We start from the raw sequence: 24,286 nt of genomic DNA on the forward strand, positions 1-24,286 counted from the left end.
AGCAGTGTCGTGCGCGGAAGAGGCTGGCACGAGCTGTTGATCTGCTGAATCCACGGCGCGGAGTTGCAAAATATTGTCTTCCATATTGTCCGGCGCCCTTCGGGCCCACTGGTGCCTGTCTTGACCACTATGTTTATCTCGGACCGTTACCCTCGGGTGGGCGTGTGAGGGGAGCGCGCTGCGTGGCGATTGGCCAGAAGTGTCCTTAAAAGCAGCAGTGGGGGGAGATATCGCCCGACAGGCGAGGCACTGCCAAGCGGTCGACGACGCCGTCTTCCATCAGCAGCGAAGAAGAGTTGAGGGTGACCCCAAGGAGTCCAAACGGCCCGATTCACACAAACTGCTGCAGCGCAGAGCGAGGTAAACTGCGTTGAGCTTGCGCCCGTAAACTTTTGTACTTATTTAAAAGATTGTGTGCTTCTGGGTGTGAGGGTGGATTAGTCCTCACGATTTGGGATTTTGATATTTTTTTTTACACGAATTCCATTTTGAGTAATTTATCAAGATTTCTGGTACGAAATATACAAGTACATCTCATTACAACCTGTTTTTTTTTTTTTTTTTTTTTTTTTTTTTACCAGCCTGTTACAATCTGGCGCCGCCTTGGCAACTGCGAACTAAAACTGTCGTGATTATCACAACAGTTTACGAATACTGACTTCAGCAACTACCCAAATATAGGCCTGCTGTCATAAAGAAGCTGTACTGCAAGCTGCGGTGGAATATTTTAAACGCCAAGATGGCGGGGCCTGTTCTACTTCGATGTCGTCATGGTGTGACGAAGTGGCGAAGGAATCCGTTTGAACAGGATTACCCCGAGGAAACCCCCCCCCCCCCCCACCTACTTCTTTGCTTCACGCCACGGGCGGGAAGATCAGGTGACGAGTGCTCCAGTGCGCGCAGTCGCACTTGATTGGTCCTCTGTGCGCGTCACGTGATCCATCGCAGATTTGTTCCCAACAAAAAGTAAATTTTACAGAACATAAAAACCTTTAAATGCAATTGTGCAGAAAACTGGTGTCTGATTTTTATTGGAAAATATTTTGCGTTGCACTGTAACTTGCTAATTCAGATCATTTAGTTTGAAGACCACGAATAAATCTATTACACACGGTGGTGCAAAATATTATTCATTAGTAAGTTTTCATGGTAACTCCTCTTTTCTGCAGGTATATTCTGACAAGTATCTAGCAGTTCTTGCTTTTCAGCACTCCTGATATGTAAAGGTCTTTCATTCGAATCCGAAAAGCTGAAAAGTTCATAGGTGGTAAATTAATGTTTCTGATGTCTCTTTAACTATTTGCAGGTACATTTTCGCACAAAAACTTGCAGTGGAAAAATTTAATAAAAAAAAATTAAAACTACATAGTTAAAAAAAGTCAGAAAAATGAATATAAATTAGGTCTACATCTAGCATTTAAAATCTTAATTGAAATGTTTTCTATTTGAGGCTAATTTTTGTGATGAAGTTTATTAAATCGGGTACAATCCATACTATTGCGACGACAGCTACATACCTAAGGATATCACTTTGCCAATATTTTGGTATAAAATTGCCACGTAATAGTAATATTGTTCCAGAAGTGTCACAGGCTGATATAAGAATGTTTTCTAAGAAATTTACATCTGTAACTTCAATACTGAACAATTAAATTAATAAACTTTAAGCATTATATGCATCAGTATCACTTACAACGTTGTTCTACTTACCTCATAAGACGGTAGTTTTCCGGGAAAAGTTTGCTTTTTACTTTATTTTTTTCTCGAAATATGTAGGCATCCACCGTCTTTCAATAAATTTTGTTTGTTATAGCCTATATACGATTAGAAAGATGAACTTTCAATTTTTTTACGTAAATGTTTTTATGATCACTGTTTGTTAGCGTCACAACAGAGACCCAACATTGCGTGTAGTTACAACGATGTTCTACTAAACAGTAATTTCAAATGTTCATCATATTGCCAATTGTTATTTTCAGTAGGAAAAAAGTTTCCCATTCCACTAATGATAATAGATACAATGTTATCCCAACTTTAACTCACTTTCAAAAAATAATGTTGGTTACAACGTTGTTGGGGTGAAAGAATAATTTATTCAAACACTGGGATGACAAGTCACGAACAGAGGCAGTGATTTGTCGCAAAACAGCCTATTCACTTACTATACTGCAATGCGGTATTTCACAAATTCAAGCTCATATATTATCAGTTTTAAAATCGCACATTATACAATTAAATACTACGGTTTTTTTAAGCCATAGACGGGATGTATTATTTCTTTTTTTCTTATTATTATGATATGCTTATTATTATGCTCTCATTACTCCGTACGTGTTAACCAAAGTGTGAGAAGAATTGAACTTCGGGTTGGATGTGTGTTGTATAACTGAAGATGCACACATTAAACATTTGAAAGAAAAATTAAGTTAGTTTACTTTCAATGTGATATGATTTGTTGTGAATAGTTTAAATGAAACTGGTATAATATACCATTGGGTGGACACTATATATTTTTGTTTCCCTAGGGCAAGTAAAGCTTCCGAGATGAACGCCACCAGAGACATCTACGAGGAGCTGCACGAACTGAAGACGAACATCGATGCCGTGTTCCTGCTGAGTAACGGCATCGTTGTCAGCTGTGAGTACGAGGGTATTGTTCTTTTGAAACTTAGAAAAACATTTGCCATACGATGTACCTTCTGGTCCCCAACCATCAGGGCAAGTTAGTTTATGATGCCGGTGTCAACATATTGGTTGGAAATCAATCTCTAATGTCTCATTTCTCGGCGAGAGAGATGTTACTGTAGATACACGAGACGGTGAAGGAGAGAACGAAAATTACTTCGACACAGATAACCTTGAATTTAATTTTCCCTCGCACTTTTAGCTTTCTTGTCGGTAATCGGCTAGCCAAAACATTAGCTAGGTTCTCTTTCAATATTGGTGCGATTTGCAACCCATAGTTTATTTCCATAGTCTGTTAATTTCAGCGGCCCCAAATCAAGATACACAGGATCTTTGCTTTGTGTGATTACATCCTCAAACTAAAGCTTAAACTGCTGACTGGCAAAGTTATGCACAAAAAAATACAACGGAAGCTTATGAAGGAGTGTTCACATTTCAAAACCCATCATAACAAGGTTAAAATACTTACACCCACTGTATACAGACACATTCTCAAGGGGCCTATCGACTTATGTCCATGCTTCTGTCATGTTAACATGAACATGTTTACAAACAAAATTTTCAAATGACGCTAATGTTTCTTATTTGTAGTTTTTTTTTGTTCTGGTTACAGTCATATACCTTTGTCTTCCATTCCTACTTTGGATAGTCATATGTATTCGTCTTCTTGTTCCCAGCCCTGCCATCCATTAATTTGACCTTCGATCATAACCCTCAGTATTCCTTCTCATGAAATAATTTCCTATCAGTGTGCTCTCTTCAGTAGAAATATTTGTATAAAAATTATTTGCCTAAAGACTTTCATCGTCCATTTGATCTTATTTTTCTCCAAAACTTAAGTTTAAACATGTCCAGCATTTTCTGTTCGTTTTTCCTGAGTATTTTCATTCCTGTTGCATACAATGTGACATTAATTTTTCTTCGAGTCTAATTTGCTGGTGATAACTATCTTCTTGATGATTTGTGGCTGTCCGGTCATATTTTTACATTGAACACCCTTCGTGGTTATTTTTATAATATACTGTAAATTCGCCACACCCACAATATCTAAATGTCAGTATTAATATTGTATTCCCAACATTTTTTTTTCAGTTTTATCCTTTTAACTTTATATTGTTCAGTGTTGATCTTCATTCCATTCTATCTACAGGTAAACAGTTGATTTTCTATCACTTAATGACGTTCCTTCACTTGTTTCATTATTACTATCTTGCCTGCATATTTCACAATTTACATTTCTCATTCTACAATTTTAAGTTCCATTTCCTCTCGATGATTATTCTGTGCATATTAAAATGTACTGGCAAAACAAAATCATCTTTGATTAACACATCAATATCTCTTCAATTTTTATTTGGCTCCAGAGTTTAGTAATAATTTAACTAAACATAATCAGAAATATTGCTTTATGTGGGGCTGGCATACCCATCACGATCTCAAATGTTATTTTTGTTAGTTATTGATAGAGACCTGCAAAATTCGCGGTTTCGATGGCCTTCAGGATAGACTGCACATACCCCGTACACTCGGGCAAATAACGCAAGTTCATTGGCTGCCGACTTGTAAGTCGTCTCAGCTGGGTTGTCTGTGATTCGATCCTTCTTTGGTTGAGGGTTTATAACTGGTTAAGATTAGTCCAGATGAACAGTAAGCCAATAGCAAAATCATCTAAGAGATGTTTAAATTCTAGCCTATCACCGAATGAATCCGCGAATTCTGCAGGTCTCTAGTTATTGATTGTTGAAAAGATGTATTATCAGTAAACACGATATGTATTATGCTTGTCTAATGTACATTTCGTTTCCACAGTGATGCAGTGTGGCTTCGCGTGTCTGGAGGCTGGCTCCGTCAGGTCCAAGAACGCCACCAACATCATCATGAAGAACGTTTTTGACATGCGTGAGTGGTCGTTATTTGCTGCTAAGTTAGTTATTTAATTGGTATTATTATAGTTGGATGGGGTGTGGACTTATTTTATGCCGAACCATAAGAATGGTCTCCTATGGAAAACTTTTCTAAATATTACCCAAGAATTGAAAACATAACTGAAAAGAGTTCCCAATGTGACATATATATATATTGGCTACTGCCATCAAGTACTTATGAAAAACCATGATTTGAATTTTCAAAATAATCGACTCCAATCACACATTCTTGATACTTTCGCAATTGGACCATTAACTTATTGAAACGACCCGTAAGGCTAATTCGGAACGAGTTTAGTGCAAAACAAAGCAACCACCTCTTGAGTTAAACTGGCGTCACATGCAGGCAGCAGTCGAATGATGAATTACGTAAGTACCAATTGGAAATAAAGAACTGCGAAGGCTAGTTTTCCTGTTCCTTCTCATAAGACGAGATTTAGTAGAACTGATTTGCCTAGTTAGGTGTCAGTCGTGTAACAGACGAACACCGAGGTCGGGCACTGCACGAGCCCAACGCACGGTTGCAGTGATCGGCGCAGTGGCGTACTGGCTGGTGGGCTACGCCATCGCGTACGGGGACGGCAACGCCGTGCTGGGACTCACGCACTGGGCGGGAGCCGGGCTGCGGCCGCACATGATGGCGCACTGGTTCTTCCAGTTCGTGTTCGCGGCCACCGCCGCCACAATCATGTCGGGAGCCGTGGCCGAGCGCTGCAACTACGTCGCCTACATCGCCTACAGCGCCGTCGTGTCCGGTCAGTGGGCACACCGTCCTCGGCTGCATGCGTCCAGTCTCTGTCCCGGGAAACATACACTCACCCGAGGTCTTTGATGGTCGCAATGCTGGTGTTTACAACGTTCTTTGTAAGCCATGGAAGAAATAGTAGCTCTCCTGTGAAATTTATGACTCCCGTTAAAAAATTTATAATTTGGTTATTTCAGGGTTCACTTAATTGACCAAGTAAAGAGTAATCTTCCATTAAAGCGGGAGCTATCTTAGATGTAAATGCCAAGTGCAGTGACACGCCTGTTAACTCCCGCACAGAGACTGACTGCAGGTGACGACCCAGTGCACTGCGCCACACTTGTGACAAGCACGGCGGTGCTGTGACCGCTGGGACGGGCGTGTGCAGGGCTCGTGTACCCGATGGTGTCCCACTGGGTGTGGTCGCCCCAGGGATGGCTGCTGCAGCTCGGCTACAAGGACTTCGCCGGCAGCGGAGCAGTGCACCTGCTGGGAGGGACCTGCTCGCTGGTGGCCGCCGTGTTCCTGGGGCCCCGCATCGGCCGCTTCGACGGCAAGCTGGGTCCGGAGCTGTTCCTCGGACACTCCACGCCGGTAATATCACTGGGCACTGGCTTGCACGTCCCTCGTGACTATCAGTCCCTGATCTCTGACCAGTCTCTGGTGAGAGATGTCACTTTGCAACTAGATCAGACGAAACAATACAAATTAAAAGTTGATCTACCATTGCAGTCTGAATTATTGTAGCGAAGTGACAACATAATATCCTGCTCTAAAACATCTGATGAATGTTTGTTTAACGTACTCAGTCTGAATTTAACTCAGGACCTTTGACATTACTGTTACGAATCCTGAGAAAATAGAAGAGAAATATCATGATCAAAATGTATCTTTTTGACTATAAATTTCATAACTTTATGTGGTTTGTGAGTGCGTCAAAGTAATTATTATCATAGAACTGTTGGTGTAAGGATACAAAATGAGCTGGTATGTTGCCAACTATCGTTATCGTTTATTGTGCATCCAACCCATTTCCATGTTGCAAAGTAAATTGCTGTCAACTCTCTGTATCTCCTCTTCATTACTTTTCAGTCACTATTATACACCCTTATCTTCTGTTCTACATACTTGCAGTCATTTGTTTCTCTGACAACCTCATTGGTCTTTCGCGAGACATCTATCATGCATATTTCGCAACATCTCTATTCTGGAATGTATTTCCATTCCGATTATCTGAAAATGCTTACACTAGTTCATTATTGTGTCCTCTTATCGATACCAGGTCTCACATAGCAGTTCAGCTTACAGCATGTTTACCGGAAGGTTTAACTTGGATTGATGAACGAGACCTTAATTTGAGCTCTAGCCAATTTGCACCCGCAAACTTGGCATACTTGGCATAATCCTTTAAATTTTACCTGAAAATTTTGATTAAAAGTATACCATTTTATGTGGGGCCATGCACTCCAGATTTCAGAGGAGACTAGAATTGTTGAAAAATATAATTGTGTGTACCTGTTACATGGCGGTAAAGTAGCCTCCATGTTACCGTTGAATGGCCTCTTTGTTTTTCTTTGACTTACTTGAGGTGTCTTTCCTTCGTACTAGAGTTTCTAGTTCTCCTGTCCATCACCATTCTCGGGACTTGGAATCTTTGTTTATTTTCTCTACAGTCACATTTAGTTCTTTCCCACTCTCTTCGTGGTATACAGTATATGTCCATAAAGGAAAGTCCCTGTTATACATTTTAATAGTATCAACTGTAAGCATTGTAGAGTGTTAGTTCAAAGTCACAATTAAAGAGTAACACAACCAGTTTTAGATAAGCGCATGCGTGAGTACTGCTTTGTGGTTTTCTCGCTTGCAGCGCCACCTACGCAAAATGGAAACTCCTGAGCATAAAGCGTTTTGTGTTCTGCAATTTGCTAGGAGTGAATATGATTTTTTCAGTTCAATGTGTGTTTCGTTTAAAGTTTAACTATCGAAGTTCCTGAAGTTTGATTTGTCGAAATGTTTAAACCGACAGACCTCTTTTTTGCTGGCCTCCACGTTTGTCTGACATAACGCAATGCGATTTTTTTTCCATTAAGTATTAAAAAAATTCGTTTCTACGTTCCGCCGCTACCCAATGATTTGCCAGAGTTGAGACACAGAATTGATGGGGCTAGTTCTTCCATTACTCCGGACGTGTTAACCAAAGTGTGGGAAGAATTGAACTTTCCGTTGGATGTGTGCCGTATAATTGAAGGTGTAATTACTAAAAATATGAAAGAAAAACAAGGTTAGTTTACTTTTAATTTGATGTATGTTTTGTTGTAAATAGTTTACAATGAAACTGGTATGATATACCATTGTAACTGGCACATTGTTTTATGGACACACTGTACAAGGAGGGAGACTAGGAGTGCGGGTTGTGATGGTCGCGACCTGGCGCAGCTGGTGGGCGTGGGCGGCCTACTGCTGTTCAGCGGCTTCCTGGCCTTCAACGGTGGCTCGCTGGGCTCCATGGCGGGCCGCGGGGACGGCGGCGTCATCTCCACGGTGGTCGCCAACACGGTGATGGGCGGCAGCGGCGGCGGGCTGCTGGTGCTGGCCGGCAGCAGGCTGGGGCTGTTCGGCGACCCCGCCTGGAGCTTCGCCATCACGCTCAACGCCGCGCTCGCCGGCATGGTGAGCAGGGCGACGTTGTTTACGCTTAAAGGCCAATGACCGACGGCATTCACAGTCCGGTGGGAAACTTTATGGTGTTGTCTCCTGATGCCAACAAGTGACAAAACATATGCATAGCATAACATTCCACCGCCGGTACTAACATTTTACGCTCTGGATCTAAACGTAAATATATATATATTTTACAATAAGTGCAGTTGCTTAATCAAATTGTTATTTAATACAATTTCTTGGACATAAGCCATTGAAAAACTGCAATGTCATATGGCCAAGAAATTGTTTTAAATCAAATTCTACAATGCATCATTCATTTAAAGAACGTGACATAGATATAATAAATCAAATATATCCAGAGATGAAAATATAAGTTCTTAGATAATAAAACGACATGTTTCTGATAGACTATTTATCTATATATTCAAGCCAACAGACTACGTTTTTTTTTGCACAATCGTTTGTTATGATATAATACTTGTACCCAATATTCATTTTTAAATTATTTAGGTATAGACATATGATCGCCTATGATCGCAGGCTTTCGAGGCTATTTTTAGATAAATTATCTTAGAGGACAAATATTCTATAATTTTAATAACTACAAACCCTGAGAATTTCTTCTTAAAAATGTATAGAGACGTCTTGTGTACTACGACCCACTACATCTTCGCCTTGGAAACTAGCATATTATTTAATGTTCTATTCTGAGTTAACTAGGTTTAGGTGTACAACGATGCCGGTAGTGATCTACTACTATCTGGAAACCTCTCTAGAACAGTGTGGCGCGCCCTGCCACCCATAAAACTATAAGTCAGTATTTAATTACCATTCCCTCAAAATTAAAAAAAAAATGGCAATCGCTCAAACTACAGTTATTCACATTAATATCTCTTGTCGTATTTATGCGTAAAAACTATTTGGTATTTTTTTCTAACTCAGATTTTTTATACACTCATAGAAATTACATTAGATTTACTGACTTTTCAAACATGAACGCTTCTGAAAACTGGATCTTTATAGAATGTACTACGGGTTGCAACCTCCTAGTGCAGTTTTTTGTTGTAAACTGTTTCTGCGTGGAGAGGTAAAGAGTGTTTGCGGTAGATTCAACAAGATTTAGAAGGTTTTGTGAATGCTCTAATAAGACTCTTGTGAGTTATTTTCAAAGAAAAAAATCAGAAAATTCCATAAATTTACGGAGGTCTCGAGATAGTTTGTAACCAGTGTTCTTAAATTTTAGGTCAGATTTTTTTGACAGTGTAAAACTTCGATGTAATGTTTTCTTCGATGCTATTTGATGAACTGTTAAGAATGTAAACACTCGGGAACTTTGACACTTGGACGACCTTCCATCTGTGCCGAGTGCCGTAGCCAGCATTTTGTGAAGGAGGGTGTCCACTAAAACCATTAGAACAATTTTTTTGGAGTTGATTTTCATTTATAATTGAGTTTAAAAAGAAATATTTCATTCACACTAAAATCTCAGGGACCAGTAGACTTTTATAAGTACAACGTTTACACGTAGCAATTAAAGTAATGATTTTGCTTGAGAAAAGAAAAGAAAAACTTTTATTTTTATTTAAGTCAATTGTTTGATGTTTTCATGAAAACAAATAATAAACACAAATATATTATTGTTATTTAATACCCGAAACACACATGATGGGTATGTAAGAAGGCATACTTACAACTAACACGTGTGCAAACCGGCATTAAATATATACTACTTGGAAACACCATTCCTGCCTATAAGGATTACAATAAAACTTCCAAATAAAGTCCTCCTGTAAGCTAAGCTGTAGTCATGTAAGTTCTTAAAGGGAGGGGATCTCCAACCCCCTCCCCCGGCTACGTCACTCCTCCCACCAGTCACTCCCCGACGACGAGCCGGTCTCTGATCGCCGGGCGTGTCCGTGCTTGTCTGTGCAGGTGTCCTTGTGCGGGGCCCCCGACGAGATGGCCCTGTGGTCCAGCCTGGTCACTCCTCCCACCAGTCACTCCCCGACGACGAGCCGGTCTCTGATCACCGGGCGTGTCCGTGCTTGTCTGTGCAGGTGTCCTTGTGCGGGGCCCCCGACGAGATGGCCCTGTGGTCCAGCCTGGTCACTCCTCCCACCAGTCACTCCCCGACGACGAGCCGGTCTCTGATCACCGGGCGTGTCCGTGCTTGTCTGTGCAGGTGTCCGTGTGCGGAGCCCCCGACGAGATGGCCCTGTGGTCCAGCCTGGTCACTCCTCCCACCAGTCACTCCCCGACGACGAGCCGGTCTCTGATCACCGGGCGTGTCCGTGCTTGTCTGTGCAGGTGTCCGTGTGCGGAGCCCCCGACGAGATGGCCCTGTGGTCCAGCCTGGTCACTCCTCCCACCAGTCACTCCCCGACGACGAGCCGGTCTCTGATCACCGGGCGTGTCCGTGCTTGTCTGTGCAGGTGTCCTTGTGCGGGGCCCCCGACGAGATGGCCCTGTGGTCCAGCCTGGTCACTCCTCCCACCAGTCACTCCCCGACGACGAGCCGGTCTCTGATCGCCGGGCGTGTCCGTGCTTGTCTGTGCAGGTGTCCTTGTGCGGGGCCCCCGACGAGATGGCCCTGTGGTCCAGCCTGGTCACTCCTCCCACCAGTCACTCCCCGACGACGAGCCGGTCTCTGATCACCGGGCGTGTCCGTGCTTGTCTGTGCAGGTGTCCGTGTGCGGAGCCCCCATCGAGATGGCCCTGTGGTCCAGCCTGGTCACTCCTCCCACCAGTCACTCCCCGACGACGAGCCGGTCTCTGATAGCCGGGCGTGTCCGTGCTTGTCTGTGCAGGTGTCCTTGTGCGGGGCCCCCGACGAGATGGCCCTGTGGTCCAGCCTGGTCACTCCTCCCACCAGTCACTCCCCGACGACGAGCCGGTCTCTGATCGCCGGGCGTGTCCGTGCTTGTCTGTGCAGGTGTCCGTGTGCGGAGCCCCCATCGAGATGGCCCTGTGGTCCAGCCTGGTCACTCCTCCCACCAGTCACTCCCCGACGACGAGCCGGTCTCTGATCGCCGGGCGTGTCCGTGCTTGTCTGTGCAGGTGTCCGTGTGCGGAGCCCCCATCGAGATGGCCCTGTGGTCCAGCCTGGTCACTCCTCCCACCAGTCACTCCCCGACGACGAGCCGGTCTCTGATAGCCGGGCGTGTCCGTGCTTGTCTGTGCAGGTGTCCTTGTGCGGGGCCCCCGACGAGATGGCCCTGTGGTCCAGCCTGGTCACTCCTCCCACCAGTCACTCCCCGACGACGAGCCGGTCTCTGATCGCCGGGCGTGTCCGTGCTTGTCTGTGCAGGTGTCCGTGTGCGGAGCCCCCATCGAGATGGCCCTGTGGTCCAGCCTGGTCACTCCTCCCACCAGTCACTCCCCGACGACGAGCCGGTCTCTGATCACCGGGCGTGTCCGTGCTTGTCTGTGCAGGTGTCCGTGTGCGGAGCCCCCGACGAGATGGCCCTGTGGTCCAGCCTGGTCACTCCTCCCACCAGTCACTCCCCGACGACGAGCCGGTCTCTGATCGCCGGGCGTGTCCGTGCTTGTCTGTGCAGGTGTCCGTGTGCGGAGCCCCCATCGAGATGGCCCTGTGGTCCAGCCTGGTCACTCCTCCCACCAGTCACTCCCCGACGACGAGCCGGTCTCTGATCGCCGGGCGTGTCCGTGCTTGTCTGTGCAGGTGTCCGTGTGCGGAGCCCCCGACGAGATGGCCCTGTGGTCCAGCCTGGTCACTCCTCCCACCAGTCACTCACCGACGACGAGCCGGTCTCTGATCACCGGGCGTGTCCGTGCTTGTCTGTGCAGGTGTCCGTGTGCGGAGCCCCCGACGAGATGGCCCTGTGGTCCAGCCTGGTCACTCCTCCCACCAGTCACTCCCCGACGACGCGCCGGTCTCTGATCGCCGGGCGTGTCCGTGCTTGTCTGTGCAGGTGTCCGTGTGCGGAGCCCCCATCGAGATGGCCCTGTGGTCCAGCCTGGTCACTCCTCCCACCAGTCACTCCCCGACGACGAGCCGGTCTCTGATCACCGGGCGTGTCCGTGCTTGTCTGTGCAGGTGTCCGTGTGCGGAGCCCCCGACGAGATGGCCCTGTGGTCCAGCCTGGTCACTCCTCCCACCAGTCACTCCCCGACGACGAGCCGGTCTCTGATCACCGGGCGTGTCCGTGCTTGTCTGTGCAGGTGTCCGTGTGCGGAGCCCCCGACGAGATGGCCCTGTGGTCCAGCCTGGTCACTCCTCCCACCAGTCACTCCCCGACGACGAGCCGGTCTCTGATCGCCGGGCGTGTCCGTGCTTGTCTGTGCAGGTGTCCGTGTGCGGAGCCCCCATCGAGATGGCCCTGTGGTCCAGCCTGGTCACTCCTCCCACCAGTCACTCCCCGACGACGAGCCGGTCTCTGATCACCGGGCGTGTCCGTGCTTGTCTGTGCAGGTGTCCGTGTGCGGAGCCCCCGACGAGATGGCCCTGTGGTCCAGCCTGGTCACTCCTCCCACCAGTCACTCCCCGACGACGAGCCGGTCTCTGATCACCGGGCGTGTCCGTGCTTGTCTGTGCAGGTGTCCGTGTGCGGAGCCCCCATCGAGATGGCCCTGTGGTCCAGCCTGGTCACTCCTCCCACCAGTCACTCCCCGACGACGAGCCGGTCTCTGATCGCCGGGCGTGTCCGTGCTTGTCTGTGCAGGTGTCCGTGTGCGGAGCCCCCGACGAGATGGCCCTGTGGTCCAGCCTGGTCACTCCTCCCACCAGTCACTCCCCGACGACGAGCCGGTCTCTGATCACCGGGCGTGTCCGTGCTTGTCTGTGCAGGTGTCCGTGTGCGGAGCCCCCGACGAGATGGCCCTGTGGTCCAGCCTGGTCACTCCTCCCACCAGTCACTCCCCGACGACGAGCCGGTCTCTGATCACCGGGCGTGTCCGTGCTTGTCTGTGCAGGTGTCCGTGTGCGGAGCCCCCGACGAGATGGCCCTGTGGTCCAGCCTGGTCACTCCTCCCACCAGTCACTCCCCGACGACGAGCCGGTCTCTGATCACCGGGCGTGTCCGTGCTTGTCTGTGCAGGTGTCCGTGTGCGGAGCCCCCGACGAGATGGCCCTGTGGTCCAGCCTGGTCACTCCTCCCACCAGTCACTCCCCGACGACGAGCCGGTCTCTGATCGCCGGGCGTGTCCGTGCTTGTCTGTGCAGGTGTCCGTGTGCGGAGCCCCCATCGAGATGGCCCTGTGGTCCAGCCTGGTCACTCCTCCCACCAGTCACTCCCCGACGACGAGCCGGTCTCTGATCACCGGGCGTGTCCGTGCTTGTCTGTGCAGGTGTCCGTGTGCGGAGCCCCCGACGAGATGGCCCTGTGGTCCAGCCTGGTCACTCCTCCCACCAGTCACTCCCCGACGACGAGCCGGTCTCTGATCACCGGGCGTGTCCGTGCTTGTCTGTGCAGGTGTCCGTGTGCGGAGCCCCCGACGAGATGGCCCTGTGGTCCAGCCTGGTCACTCCTCCCACCAGTCACTCCCCGACGACGAGCCGGTCTCTGATCGCCGGGCGTGTCCGTGCTTGTCTGTGCAGGTGTCCGTGTGCGGAGCCCCCATCGAGATGGCCCTGTGGTCCAGCCTGGTCACTCCTCCCACCAGTCACTCCCCGACGACGAGCCGGTCTCTGATCACCGGGCGTGTCCGTGCTTGTCTGTGCAGGTGTCCGTGTGCGGAGCCCCCGACGAGATGGCCCTGTGGTCCAGCCTGGTCACTCCTCCCACCAGTCACTCCCCGACGACGAGCCGGTCTCTGATCACCGGGCGTGTCCGTGCTTGTCTGTGCAGGTGTCCGTGTGCGGAGCCCCCGACGAGATGGCCCTGTGGTCCAGCCTGGTCACTCCTCCCACCAGTCACTCCCCGACGACGAGCCGGTCTCTGATCACCGGGCGTGTCCGTGCTTGTCTGTGCAGGTGTCCGTGTGTGGAGCCCCCGACGAGATGGCCCTGTGGTCCAGCCTCGTCACCGGCATGACCGCCGGGTGCGTCTACGTGTTCCTGCACTACCTCGTCGCCCGTTGCCGGAGTGAGTACACCCTCCGGAGACGAACCTCTTTGCAAATAAAGTTGAACGTAGTCCCTAACCCTGGGCGGCTATAGTCGAACTGCGGATGTGCACACTCTCGCAACCTCTCTTGTGCAGAGTGTCATTGCTGAATTAAAACCTTTATTACTAACTGAAAATACTTTCATTTCATCGCCATCCGGTAAATTGAAAAAATAACCGCTGCATTATCAAGAACACGTATTCTCAAGGCTTATCGAACGACATGTCCGTCCCTAGGGTAGGACAGCCGGCTCCAACGAGTGACAGCCCCATCCCATCCATGTCTACCCTGCGGGAAACTACGTGAAGATCTTCATTTATTCATTCCGAGGCTCTGAGAATTACAAAATGTTTACATTGTTTATTTTAAATTGGTGACGATCGTTTGATATTGCTTGAATTGTTTAATGCATTTTTGTTTCAAATGGCTATTCCTCTCATGGAGACAAGCAATGTGTTACTCTAATAAATTGGAACTGTTGCTCTAAAACGAGAAAAGAGTTAACCGGTTTTTGTCATGACGTACATAGTAAGAACCCGAAAACCTTGGCAGTGTTATTTTTGTCAGAAGGATCTAAAGAAACTACAGTTTAAAAAAAATCTGTACTTTTACAAAATATTCTTTTGAAAAACGGTTACCAACAAAGACACTGCAACTTTGAACAACGTAGGCTTTGATTATATTTGCATGTATGAAATATATTTTTTTAGAGATGTTGCTGAGTGTTTCTTATAAAAATTGAAGCATAAATTTATATTTTAATTGATGTTTCATGCAAGCATAACTTTTTTTAAACCACGGAAAAGATGATCAAATATCCAATGATTTGACTTTATTTGTTATGCTTATTAAGGGGCCCGCCTCGTCAGGGGTGTATGTGTGTTAGTGAGGCGGGATGATAAGCGCGACGCTCGCTGGTGCTTCCAGCGCGGTATCGCCTCTAAGCGCAAGGCTCTGAACTGGCACGCATTCGTCTCGTCGACACAGGATAACTGTGAAATTTGAGCGGTGACCGTAACATTATATGGCGGAGAAATGAAGATAAAGGTGTTATGCAAGCCCCTTAAGTGCTTTCAAGAATCTGTACTGATTGTTTTATGCCTAAAATTTACTCTGAAAACATGCGTTTTAGGCATTTTAACGCTTCTAAAAATACAGTTTAAAAACTTAATCCGAAATTAAAAGTACTTTTCGGCCCTCAGCGAACTCTTAAATGCTATTCGTAAATAGGCCCCACTCGGATATCTTGAGTAGTTTTGAAATCGCGTTGTTTTTCCTGAAGCTCTGCACACCGTGTGTGTGCCCGGGTAGGCGGGCCCCTTAATGTCCGTAGTTAATACTGGAAAGCTGTTTCGGGAAGGGTTTACAGATGACTTTAACTATTGGAGGTACCGTGGACAACACAAAGGGGTGAGAATCCGAACCCCGGCATTACTGCGAACACTATTTTGTAGTGATACAGTTGTTTGCATGTAAGGAAGTAGAGTGCGTGGCTGTGTCGCAGTCGACGACCCTCTGGATGCCGTGGCGGTGCACCTGGGCGGAGGTCTGTGCGGCGTCGTGGCCGTCTCCGTGTTCTCCCGCCGCGGGCTGCTGCACGGAGCCTCGAGTGCCTCCACCATGGTGAGCCATCTACCACCCTCCCTCTCCTGCCCGGTCGCAGACACTCCCGCGCCACTGTCTCTGTCCCAGGGCGATTCCCGTGTCCTTCTAGCCACGGCTCTCGGCTTTCTGGGCACAGCCGCGTCCGAGTGGTGGACTCCACTGACGGTTTCGCTCTGAATTTCAGCAGGTGTCGTCAGGGTCGAGAAAAAAAAAAGTTGAATTCTCAACCGTGGAGATGCTTACTGCAATTCAGGAAAAAAAACGCCAAGTAAAATCTATGACGCGATTAAAAACTGGAAAGCAGGTTGATACGTGGATATGTCACCTAAATCAGTAACAATTTTATTGCATTGCAAATTATGTATATGAACCTTTTTTGTGAGTTTTCTCAACGACAGCTACTCCCTACACTCTTTACTACTGTATTTTGCATGCACTCCACGTTTTTTGTTTTAAAATTTACAGGTATTTTCATAGCTATTAAAAATTTGCAATCATAAATTTTCAGGAAAATCTATAATGGGGTTAGGAATCTGTATGGGGGTTATACATTTGTATGGTGGTAGGATAAATTATTTTATAGTTTCTAGTCCATTTTAAAAACGTGGTATATTATTGTTAGATAATTATTACTTTCTGCTGAAATGTTGGCAATCAATTTTAAACATCTTGACTAGAGCAATCGGTGATGTAGGCACCGCCTGCGGAGTGCTGCGTTATGCATCCCGCAACACTGTGCTGTTCTGCTCGTAGCCTGACGCCACGAATCCGGGGGGCATTGCAAGACAAAACCAAACCTAATTTTTACCGAACAGACAAACGAATAAACATTACAGATAAGAAAGCGAGTTAATGTTGCATTGTCATCTAGTTCTGCGCTACTTTCAAAGTTTCAAATCTCTCGCTCATCGGGAAAAAAATTTTACCGAACAGACAGGCAGACAGGAAACCGAGTTAACAAGAATATAACAGGCCTATCACTCCACTAGGCTTGGTACGATGCTTTGTTGCCAGATTTGGATGCCCAAACCCATGAACGCGAGGTACAGCAGGTAGTTATGGATGGTTACTGGTTGTTTCAGCTGTTCGTGTATCAACTCGTGGGCGCCCTGGCCATCGTCCTGTGGTCTGCAGTCAGCTGCTGCCTCCTGTTCTGGGCGCTGCGGGCTCTCAACCTGCTGAGAGTCAGTAGGGAGCAGGAGCTGGAAGGTAACCCACTGCTCTATGGACTGTCCCGCGGCCAGATCGCAGTACACGGCGCGCGCTGTTGCCAGTTCTCTAGCACGTTAACGAACGAGTTCAGAGGGATGAGCTCCTTTTGAATTATGAGTGCACGAGAAGAATTTTAAGAATCAATTTTAGTCAATTATAATGATTTATACCTATGCCTACTATCACGCTCATAAATCTGTAATAAAATGCCTCTTTTTAACTTAAAATAAGGAGCAATCCACACACACACACATTCAATGATACGAAATCATACGAAACGTTTTAATGTTCACTTGGTAAATAAATAAACAATTTACAATGCATTTAATTTCAAATACTTATTATATTTGGCAACAGCGCACGCAGAAACAAGGACAGCGTTTACGGCAGTTGGCGAGTGTTGGAAAGAGAGAAAAAGTGCCAATTTAGTTCCACACTGCAATCTAAGAGTGGGACGCTCTGTAGTCTCCAACAGGCAAATCTCCAGTAGCTGCTTTTTCCTGGTTCTTAGATCTCATGAATTATGGGTTTAAGTTATATGTCTTGAATTTGTTAGTGCCTTTATTTGTAAAATATTTTTAGCTAGAACACAGCTTGTTCTTGTATGAGTAACCAGTTCATCAATGCATTCGTTAGCCGCAAAAATAACTTCATAATGTATAAGAAACAAATTTATTTAAGTAATTTGAAAAAAACTGTTAATAATTTAAAATTAAGTTTATTGGCAGCTAATATTTTAACAGTAAATGTCCAAGATCAAGCCAAATTATCCGTCATTCTTTTCTGTTTCTAACCAGACAAAAATTTTAGACTAAGAAGCAAAGAGCGACAAGATTAATCTGAGAAAGTTTAATTTGTTGACCTAATAGAGAACGGAAACTTTGCTGTAGTAGTTTCACGTATGTGCCAACTTCTAAATAATATTTATTTACAGAAAACTTGCGATTTATATGCAGTTCACAATTAAATGTTTCCAATTTTGTAACTGCACATAGAAAACGTTGATCCACCCCTAAATTATTTTAAAAAATACTTCTTGACAAGTTTGTTAAATGTAGCATGTATCCGTGCAACAGGTCTGGACATAGCCATGCACGGAGAGATCGCATATCCGCCTTCATCTTGGGAACCTGACTTTCGCCTGCCACAAGAACCAGTCAGCTCAGTTATGGTGCTTGCTGAGAAACGTAAGAATCAGTTTATTACATTCAAACATTCTGAAGCTAAAGTTTGTACATTTTATCACTTAGTACCTATATTCAGTTGGATTTTTCACGAAAGGATAACTATGAGAGGTTTGTACGTTGTGTTACATTTAAGCGAAGCTCACCTAAAGTATTTTTTTCATTAAGTGACGACAGTAATTTTTATAAATTTTTTCACATTTCAAACTTGGTTGCTCAGTGTGAAAATGCTTTTGCAACATCTGGTTGATGATTACGGATTTTCAAGATGGCGGCCAAGATGGCCGGCAAGATGGTGGCTGCTATGGTATCCGACGAACCGGTGTTTGCCACTGGTGCACACTCTGGCGGGTAAAAAGTAAACCATTATGGTCGTAGCGAACTCTAGCAGACGGAAAGCTGAACCAACATGGCGGCCGATGTGGCTGACGTCATGGTCGCGGTGGCAGGCCTCGTGGTACGGAGCTTATCATAGCTACCGAACAGCAAGCCCAAGTGGAGTCCCGCGCGACGCCAGTTTTGATTGATAGATGTAGAGTTTCGGCCGCTTAAAGTAACTGAAATTATGTTTACTTTATTAATTAAAATCAGTTAAAACTGTTATTATTGGGCCTGGCCACGGATATAAGTGTGTAATTAAAATCGATGATAATGTTTCAGTTGTTTGAGGTACAATAACCTGAAATTCTGCTTGCGGGTTCGAACCCCTTGTGCAGCAGTTAGTTGACGTTGACGATGGGATACTTGCACGAGTCAAGTGATGACGTCAGTCTCCTCACCGAGACACAGATGTGTTGCGTGGGTTTTCACTTCCAACTGCACGAGGTTCGTGTGTGGGGCGGACTCTGCTGTTAGCCAACGTGTTTCTTCTCGCTCCGAACCGTTTCCTTCAGTCACATCGTCATGGGGTGATGCTTGACGACGTACCCTTTGGATGACGGGCACCTACTCGTCCAAGGACGTAACTAGAGGGGGGCTTGTGAACCGTGCTCAGCATTTGGAGGGAGCCCCACTGTCAGAATAATTTTTTTTACTATAGATACTTGCTTGAATATCGTAGTTTTATAAAACAAAACAAAAAAAGTTGGAGGGCAGATAAACTGAATTAGTTATATTGAAAGAGATGTACATGTTTATCGTCAAATATAAAAAAACTAGTATTTTTCGCGTACTATCCAACATGCTATGTATTCAAGATGAAATGACTGAAAATAAATCTATTTACGTTCTTTAAATGATTCATGCAATGGGAAATTTTGATTTAATAATTTTTCAAACTACAATATATTCATTTATGTATTCCAAATAGATATAGATATACCCATATTTATTTATTACAAATAAATCTATTTATGTACCATCTAGGTTGAATGAAAAATATTTGGAATCTATAATATAAAAATGAATCGCAAAAAGTGTTGGTAAGCGCATAACTCAACAACGCCTGGACCAATTTGGCCAATTTTGTTTAAAATGTTCGTTGAAGTTCAAAGATGGTTTTTACGGCGAGAAAAATTCGAATAATTGCCGGAAAAACCCTAAAACCAGCCCTTTTCTTTTTCCCATACAAACGTTTTCTAACTAAAACGAGCACTCATTGTTGTTTAAACAATGTAGGTATGTTCCTAACGTCAAAGAGTCAATTTGCACTTTATTACCTCTGTACAAAGTTCAATCATATCTATCAAAACAGTGTGCGTTGGAGCACAGATAAACAAAAAAAAAATAAAACGAAATCGAATAGTTCAATTTGGTCGTCTTCGCGATATTATTTCATTTGTTTTACTTTAAAATGCATCAGTTTTCAAGTCATTACATCAGTCAAACAAAACCAGCGTTACCAAAAGTATTTCATAAGTTTAATTTTTTATTATTTCATTTCCCTCTTTTAAATACGGCTTGAAGGTTTTGACTCCAAGTCATATTAAATTAAAAAAAAGTTGAAACAACAACAAACTGTCTGTCAATGTCAGTGTTTTTTTCTCTTGGATTTTAGGTTACCTACCCTAATGAGTTTGATTTTGTCAACTTATACACGAAACAAATTCTTACCTATATAGTGTTTTGTGCAGTGTTTATTTACCTATGATCGTTAATTATTGCATGTGACAAAATAATCTATAATATAGATATGCCTCCTATTAGACGAATCAATTTAAGTAGAAGAACCCGAAATGCTACAAACCAAGCTAATTACCGATCTAATCATGCACTACAATGAAAATGAAAATTATTATGTTTCACATGATTGACAATAGAGATTACTTATTTTTTTAAATCTTTTTATTTATATGTTTTATTTTAAATATTTCTTATTCACAACACCCTATCACCAGGGTGACGGTTCTGTTCAGGAGAAGTTTTTGCCCCGACTATAAAATATGTAGGAACAAAAAAATGTCACATTACAAATCATTTTGACAGGACTTTATTGCAATTTAATTAGGCAGTACGAAGTCTGCCGGGTCAGCTAGTAGTGAAATAAATGTGTGGTGGCGATATGAGATGTTGTCGAGAGAGGTTTTGGTTTGGTTGCTTTGTAAAAAAAAGTGCAGGGGGGGGGCTGTTAAAATGAGTTATTGCCCGGGGGGGGGGGGTGTAAATTAGTCTAGTTACGTCCCTGTACGCATCCCTTTTCAGTAACCAGTGACTGCTGTGGAATGTTTTTCTTAGATCTGTATTAAGTTATGCGTAAATATTTACATACAGTTAAGTTGAAAACACGAATGGTGGGATGCTCAGTTTCTATACTGAAATTTACTCGATTAATGGACGCACAGGCTTTCAGTAAAATCATGATGTTGCATTCATGAAAGCGCTACGACGCGACGGGAAGGACGTGATGCGACAGAAAACCCAACACACCGCCGCACAGCTCCAGCAAGACAGATTTAATAGCGTAGGGTCACAATACCACGACAACATTAATACGACAAACTCTATTTTGGCTGTCGGCAAATTTTTCCAAGCCAAATGCGTTCATAAAATGCAGTTTAATATGTGCTAAAATCCGTGTAGAAGATAAGAAATAACATGCTATCTCAGTTCCTGTTTTTTGCCGGTTTCTGTAGTCCTTAAATCCAAGTCATACAAAATAACATTAACCTGAACTTTATTAACTGAACGTTCTTCACTGAATTCGTCCATTCTTAAATTAAATCTTGAACAATGTATAATAATGAAAACATTGAACATAAACACAATGATGTCCGTTTATATAAACAGACGAAGGCACACTACAGATGTGAAAGTTTACCCACCACACGTAAACCGAAATTTCGTTTTTCATCGTAAAGATTTACCAAGAAGGCAAATATGTTCGAACATTAGTTTTTGTAAGGTTTCCGTTTGGAATTTTGTCGTACTGCATGACACGACAAAATTAGAAATATATTTTCTTGCGGGTCGTGGGGGTTCGTATTTTGTCGGGGTGACGTCACGGCGACCTTGTATACCATTGGCTGCTGAGCGTGTCCGGTCTGTCGTTGCATTGCGACCATAAACTAAAACAAGTGATTGTATATAAACTTTGGCCATTACAATTGCACCACACATACGACAACCTAATGTTTACATGATTTTTTCCGGCATATTTTACATAATAATATTTTATCGAAATTTGTGTCCATTCGGGAAAAAAAAAACTAAAAATTATTTTTGTGAACACATATAAAAGGTTTCACAGATAAATTTACTACACAAAACCTTAAAAAAATTCTAATATTACCAATGCACGAGTTTGAACATTATTTAAAAAAAATTCTGTCAGTTTAAGAAATGTCGCGCTAGCGGTGCGATGGGAATAGAAAATCTTTCTAATTGGAAATTTGGTCGTGACTGAGAATTTTTGTCGCACTAACGTCACAGATCTGTCGAATGTGATTGGCTAAGAAATGATTTTATTCGCATAGCGTCCGTCGCGCTACAATAATTTTCGCGCGACGATTCTGCGTTTTCATTATGTAGAAAAGTAGTCTTGAAGCACGTATGCAGCAGCTTTTCTGTGACGATTGTAGCGCAGGACAGAAATAAGCAGAGAGAAGTATGTCACCCAGTCATGTGCGAAATAATCGAATGAAGGAGCGACCAATAAAAACACTACAATAGCTTGAGTACGTTTTGAACAATCGAGCCTAGCTTGGAGTGAAAATAATCCACCATATAATCATGGTCCTAATTTAAAGTGGTTACACGCCACACTGGGTAAAATAATGTTTTATCCACAGACTTACACTAACCAAAGTCCTGATTTAAGTATAACTTACTAAATACATACTTGCATTAAATATTACTTATATAATAGTGTCATTTATATTATATATTATATTATTACTTATTTTAAACTACTATATATAATATAAAATTTCTTATATAATTTATATAATTCTATATGTACAATTATAGATTATTATACAATTGTAATATATATTTTATATAATATATTTTATTTTCATATACTATTACGTGTGATAAAAATTATTTGAAAAAGTCCTAAATTTATTTTTCTGGTCCACTCATATTTGCTCTTGGGTAAAATGCTAATAAGCAATAACTAATTAGTGTCATCTCGTGTGTTGCAGCGAGTCCACTCAGCGGCGCAGTGATTCCCGTGCCCGAGTGCCAAGCACTCATGACGTCATCGGAGAGCAAAAAGCTATACCAAGTGTGATTCAGCAGAGTTTTGGCTGGATACTCTTCACCAAGGATGGACCTTGCGGCATATCTGCACGCGTTCAAAACTATTTATTCGTGTTTGTGTTGGTGGCTGTTGTTTCCATAGAAGTCGTCTTCACCCCAACGCATTCCCTGTTCCATGTTCATTGTTCTATCCCACACTTGCCATAATATTTTGTGTTTTTGTAAAAGACTGATTTGTATAAAAAAATAAAAAAGAGCGTTGGAAAACAGTTTTTCAATTATTTTTCCCTGTGGCAATGAAAAAATGTAATCAGGTCTTAATTTTGGTGCTTAGAGCTACGTTTTCGGCAATAAGAGTTAAAGAAGTATTTATTAAAATTTTGATAACGGACTCATTAAAAAAATTCCTGCATACAATGGCTGGAAGAAAGAAATATCTCCTTTTTAGTATTACACTGTATTAAGCTTAACTTCTTTAGTGCCATTTTAGAAATTTTTCTTCATTAATATTCGAAATTAGCAACACAATTGAAAAAAAAATGTGATAGCACAAACCTAAAAAAGTAGCTATCAATTTTTTTTTCTTCTATAACGTTTGTGTTTACGCATGATTTTTAATTTAATTCTTCATATTTTTATGGGTGTACATTTAAAATGGTTTTCTCAAGGCGATATGTCTTTATTTAAAAGAAGTATTAAAAACTTTAAACAGCTTGTACTGAGAGAATGTATTAATATAATTTTATACAGCTTCTAAATAACCTTTTATGTTTTGCCTTTGTTATAAGTCTACATATTAGTAACAGATCATTCATAGATTTCTTAATATTCAATCCTCCAAAAATCCTGAAAACTGAAGTTTTCTAGACACTAGGAAAATTTAGACTGTAAATATTTATGAAAGAGTTCGTAAATATAAAGTTTTACTACTAAGAATACAAGCATTCAAATTATGAGCAAAAATAAGAAATCATAATTAAGGAAACCATCCCCCAAGGGCTTTGCCAAGTGCAGTAATTTCGACGAAACAATTTTCTGTGGCTACGTGACACATTGTTGCAAATTTCTCCATAGTTATCTCAGTTCTAACAATTTTTTTTGTGTGTTTAATGAGTTGATTTTCAAAATTCTATTCAGTTAATTTTTTCCGATAAAGACACGACAGTGGCGTACCCACTAGGAGGGGCACGTGTGATGAGCAATGCGATAGTTTTCCGCCTGTAGACCGCATGGGTACATTAATAAAGAGAAATTTAGGCCCTATTTAGAATATTTATAGTCACTAGCTGAAGTACCCGGCGTTGACCGGGCTAAACACATCATAATATAAGGAACATCACTACCGAGTTTCAAGTATGTAGGACACACTCTTGAAAAACAGGAAATTTTGATTTTAAAGTTCCATTGATTGCACGATCTCGGTGCGTCAAGTCTACTCATCAGCAAAATTGGAGACCAATCTTCAGACCCATGTTGCGGGAAGGTAGGTAACCCCTATGCAAGACGTGGCGGACGCACCAAACAATAGATCATTGCAAATTCAAGGCAACGCCATTAATTTT

General features: G+C 43.6%; 1 protein-coding gene across 1 annotated transcript; it reads left to right on the top strand.

Moving 5' to 3' along the window:
- Positions 1 to 242: 242 nt before the first annotated feature.
- Positions 243 to 22,993, top strand: LOC134531427 (putative ammonium transporter 1). Its single transcript, XM_063367129.1, has 11 exons — positions 243 to 360; positions 2,526 to 2,638; positions 4,495 to 4,584; positions 5,138 to 5,365; positions 5,744 to 5,949; positions 7,792 to 8,025; positions 13,952 to 14,063; positions 15,590 to 15,708; positions 16,773 to 16,899; positions 17,979 to 18,089; positions 22,667 to 22,993. The coding sequence occupies exons 2-11, from the start codon at positions 2,545 to 2,547 to the stop codon at positions 22,753 to 22,755; spliced, it is 1,410 nt and encodes a 469-aa protein (XP_063223199.1). The 5' UTR covers positions 243 to 360; positions 2,526 to 2,544; the 3' UTR covers positions 22,756 to 22,993.
- Positions 22,994 to 24,286: the final 1,293 nt, after the last annotated feature.

This window comes from Bacillus rossius, chromosome 3, assembly GCF_032445375.1.
Source record: "Bacillus rossius redtenbacheri isolate Brsri chromosome 3, Brsri_v3, whole genome shotgun sequence".
Lineage (NCBI taxonomy): Eukaryota > Metazoa > Arthropoda > Insecta > Phasmatodea > Bacillidae > Bacillus > Bacillus rossius.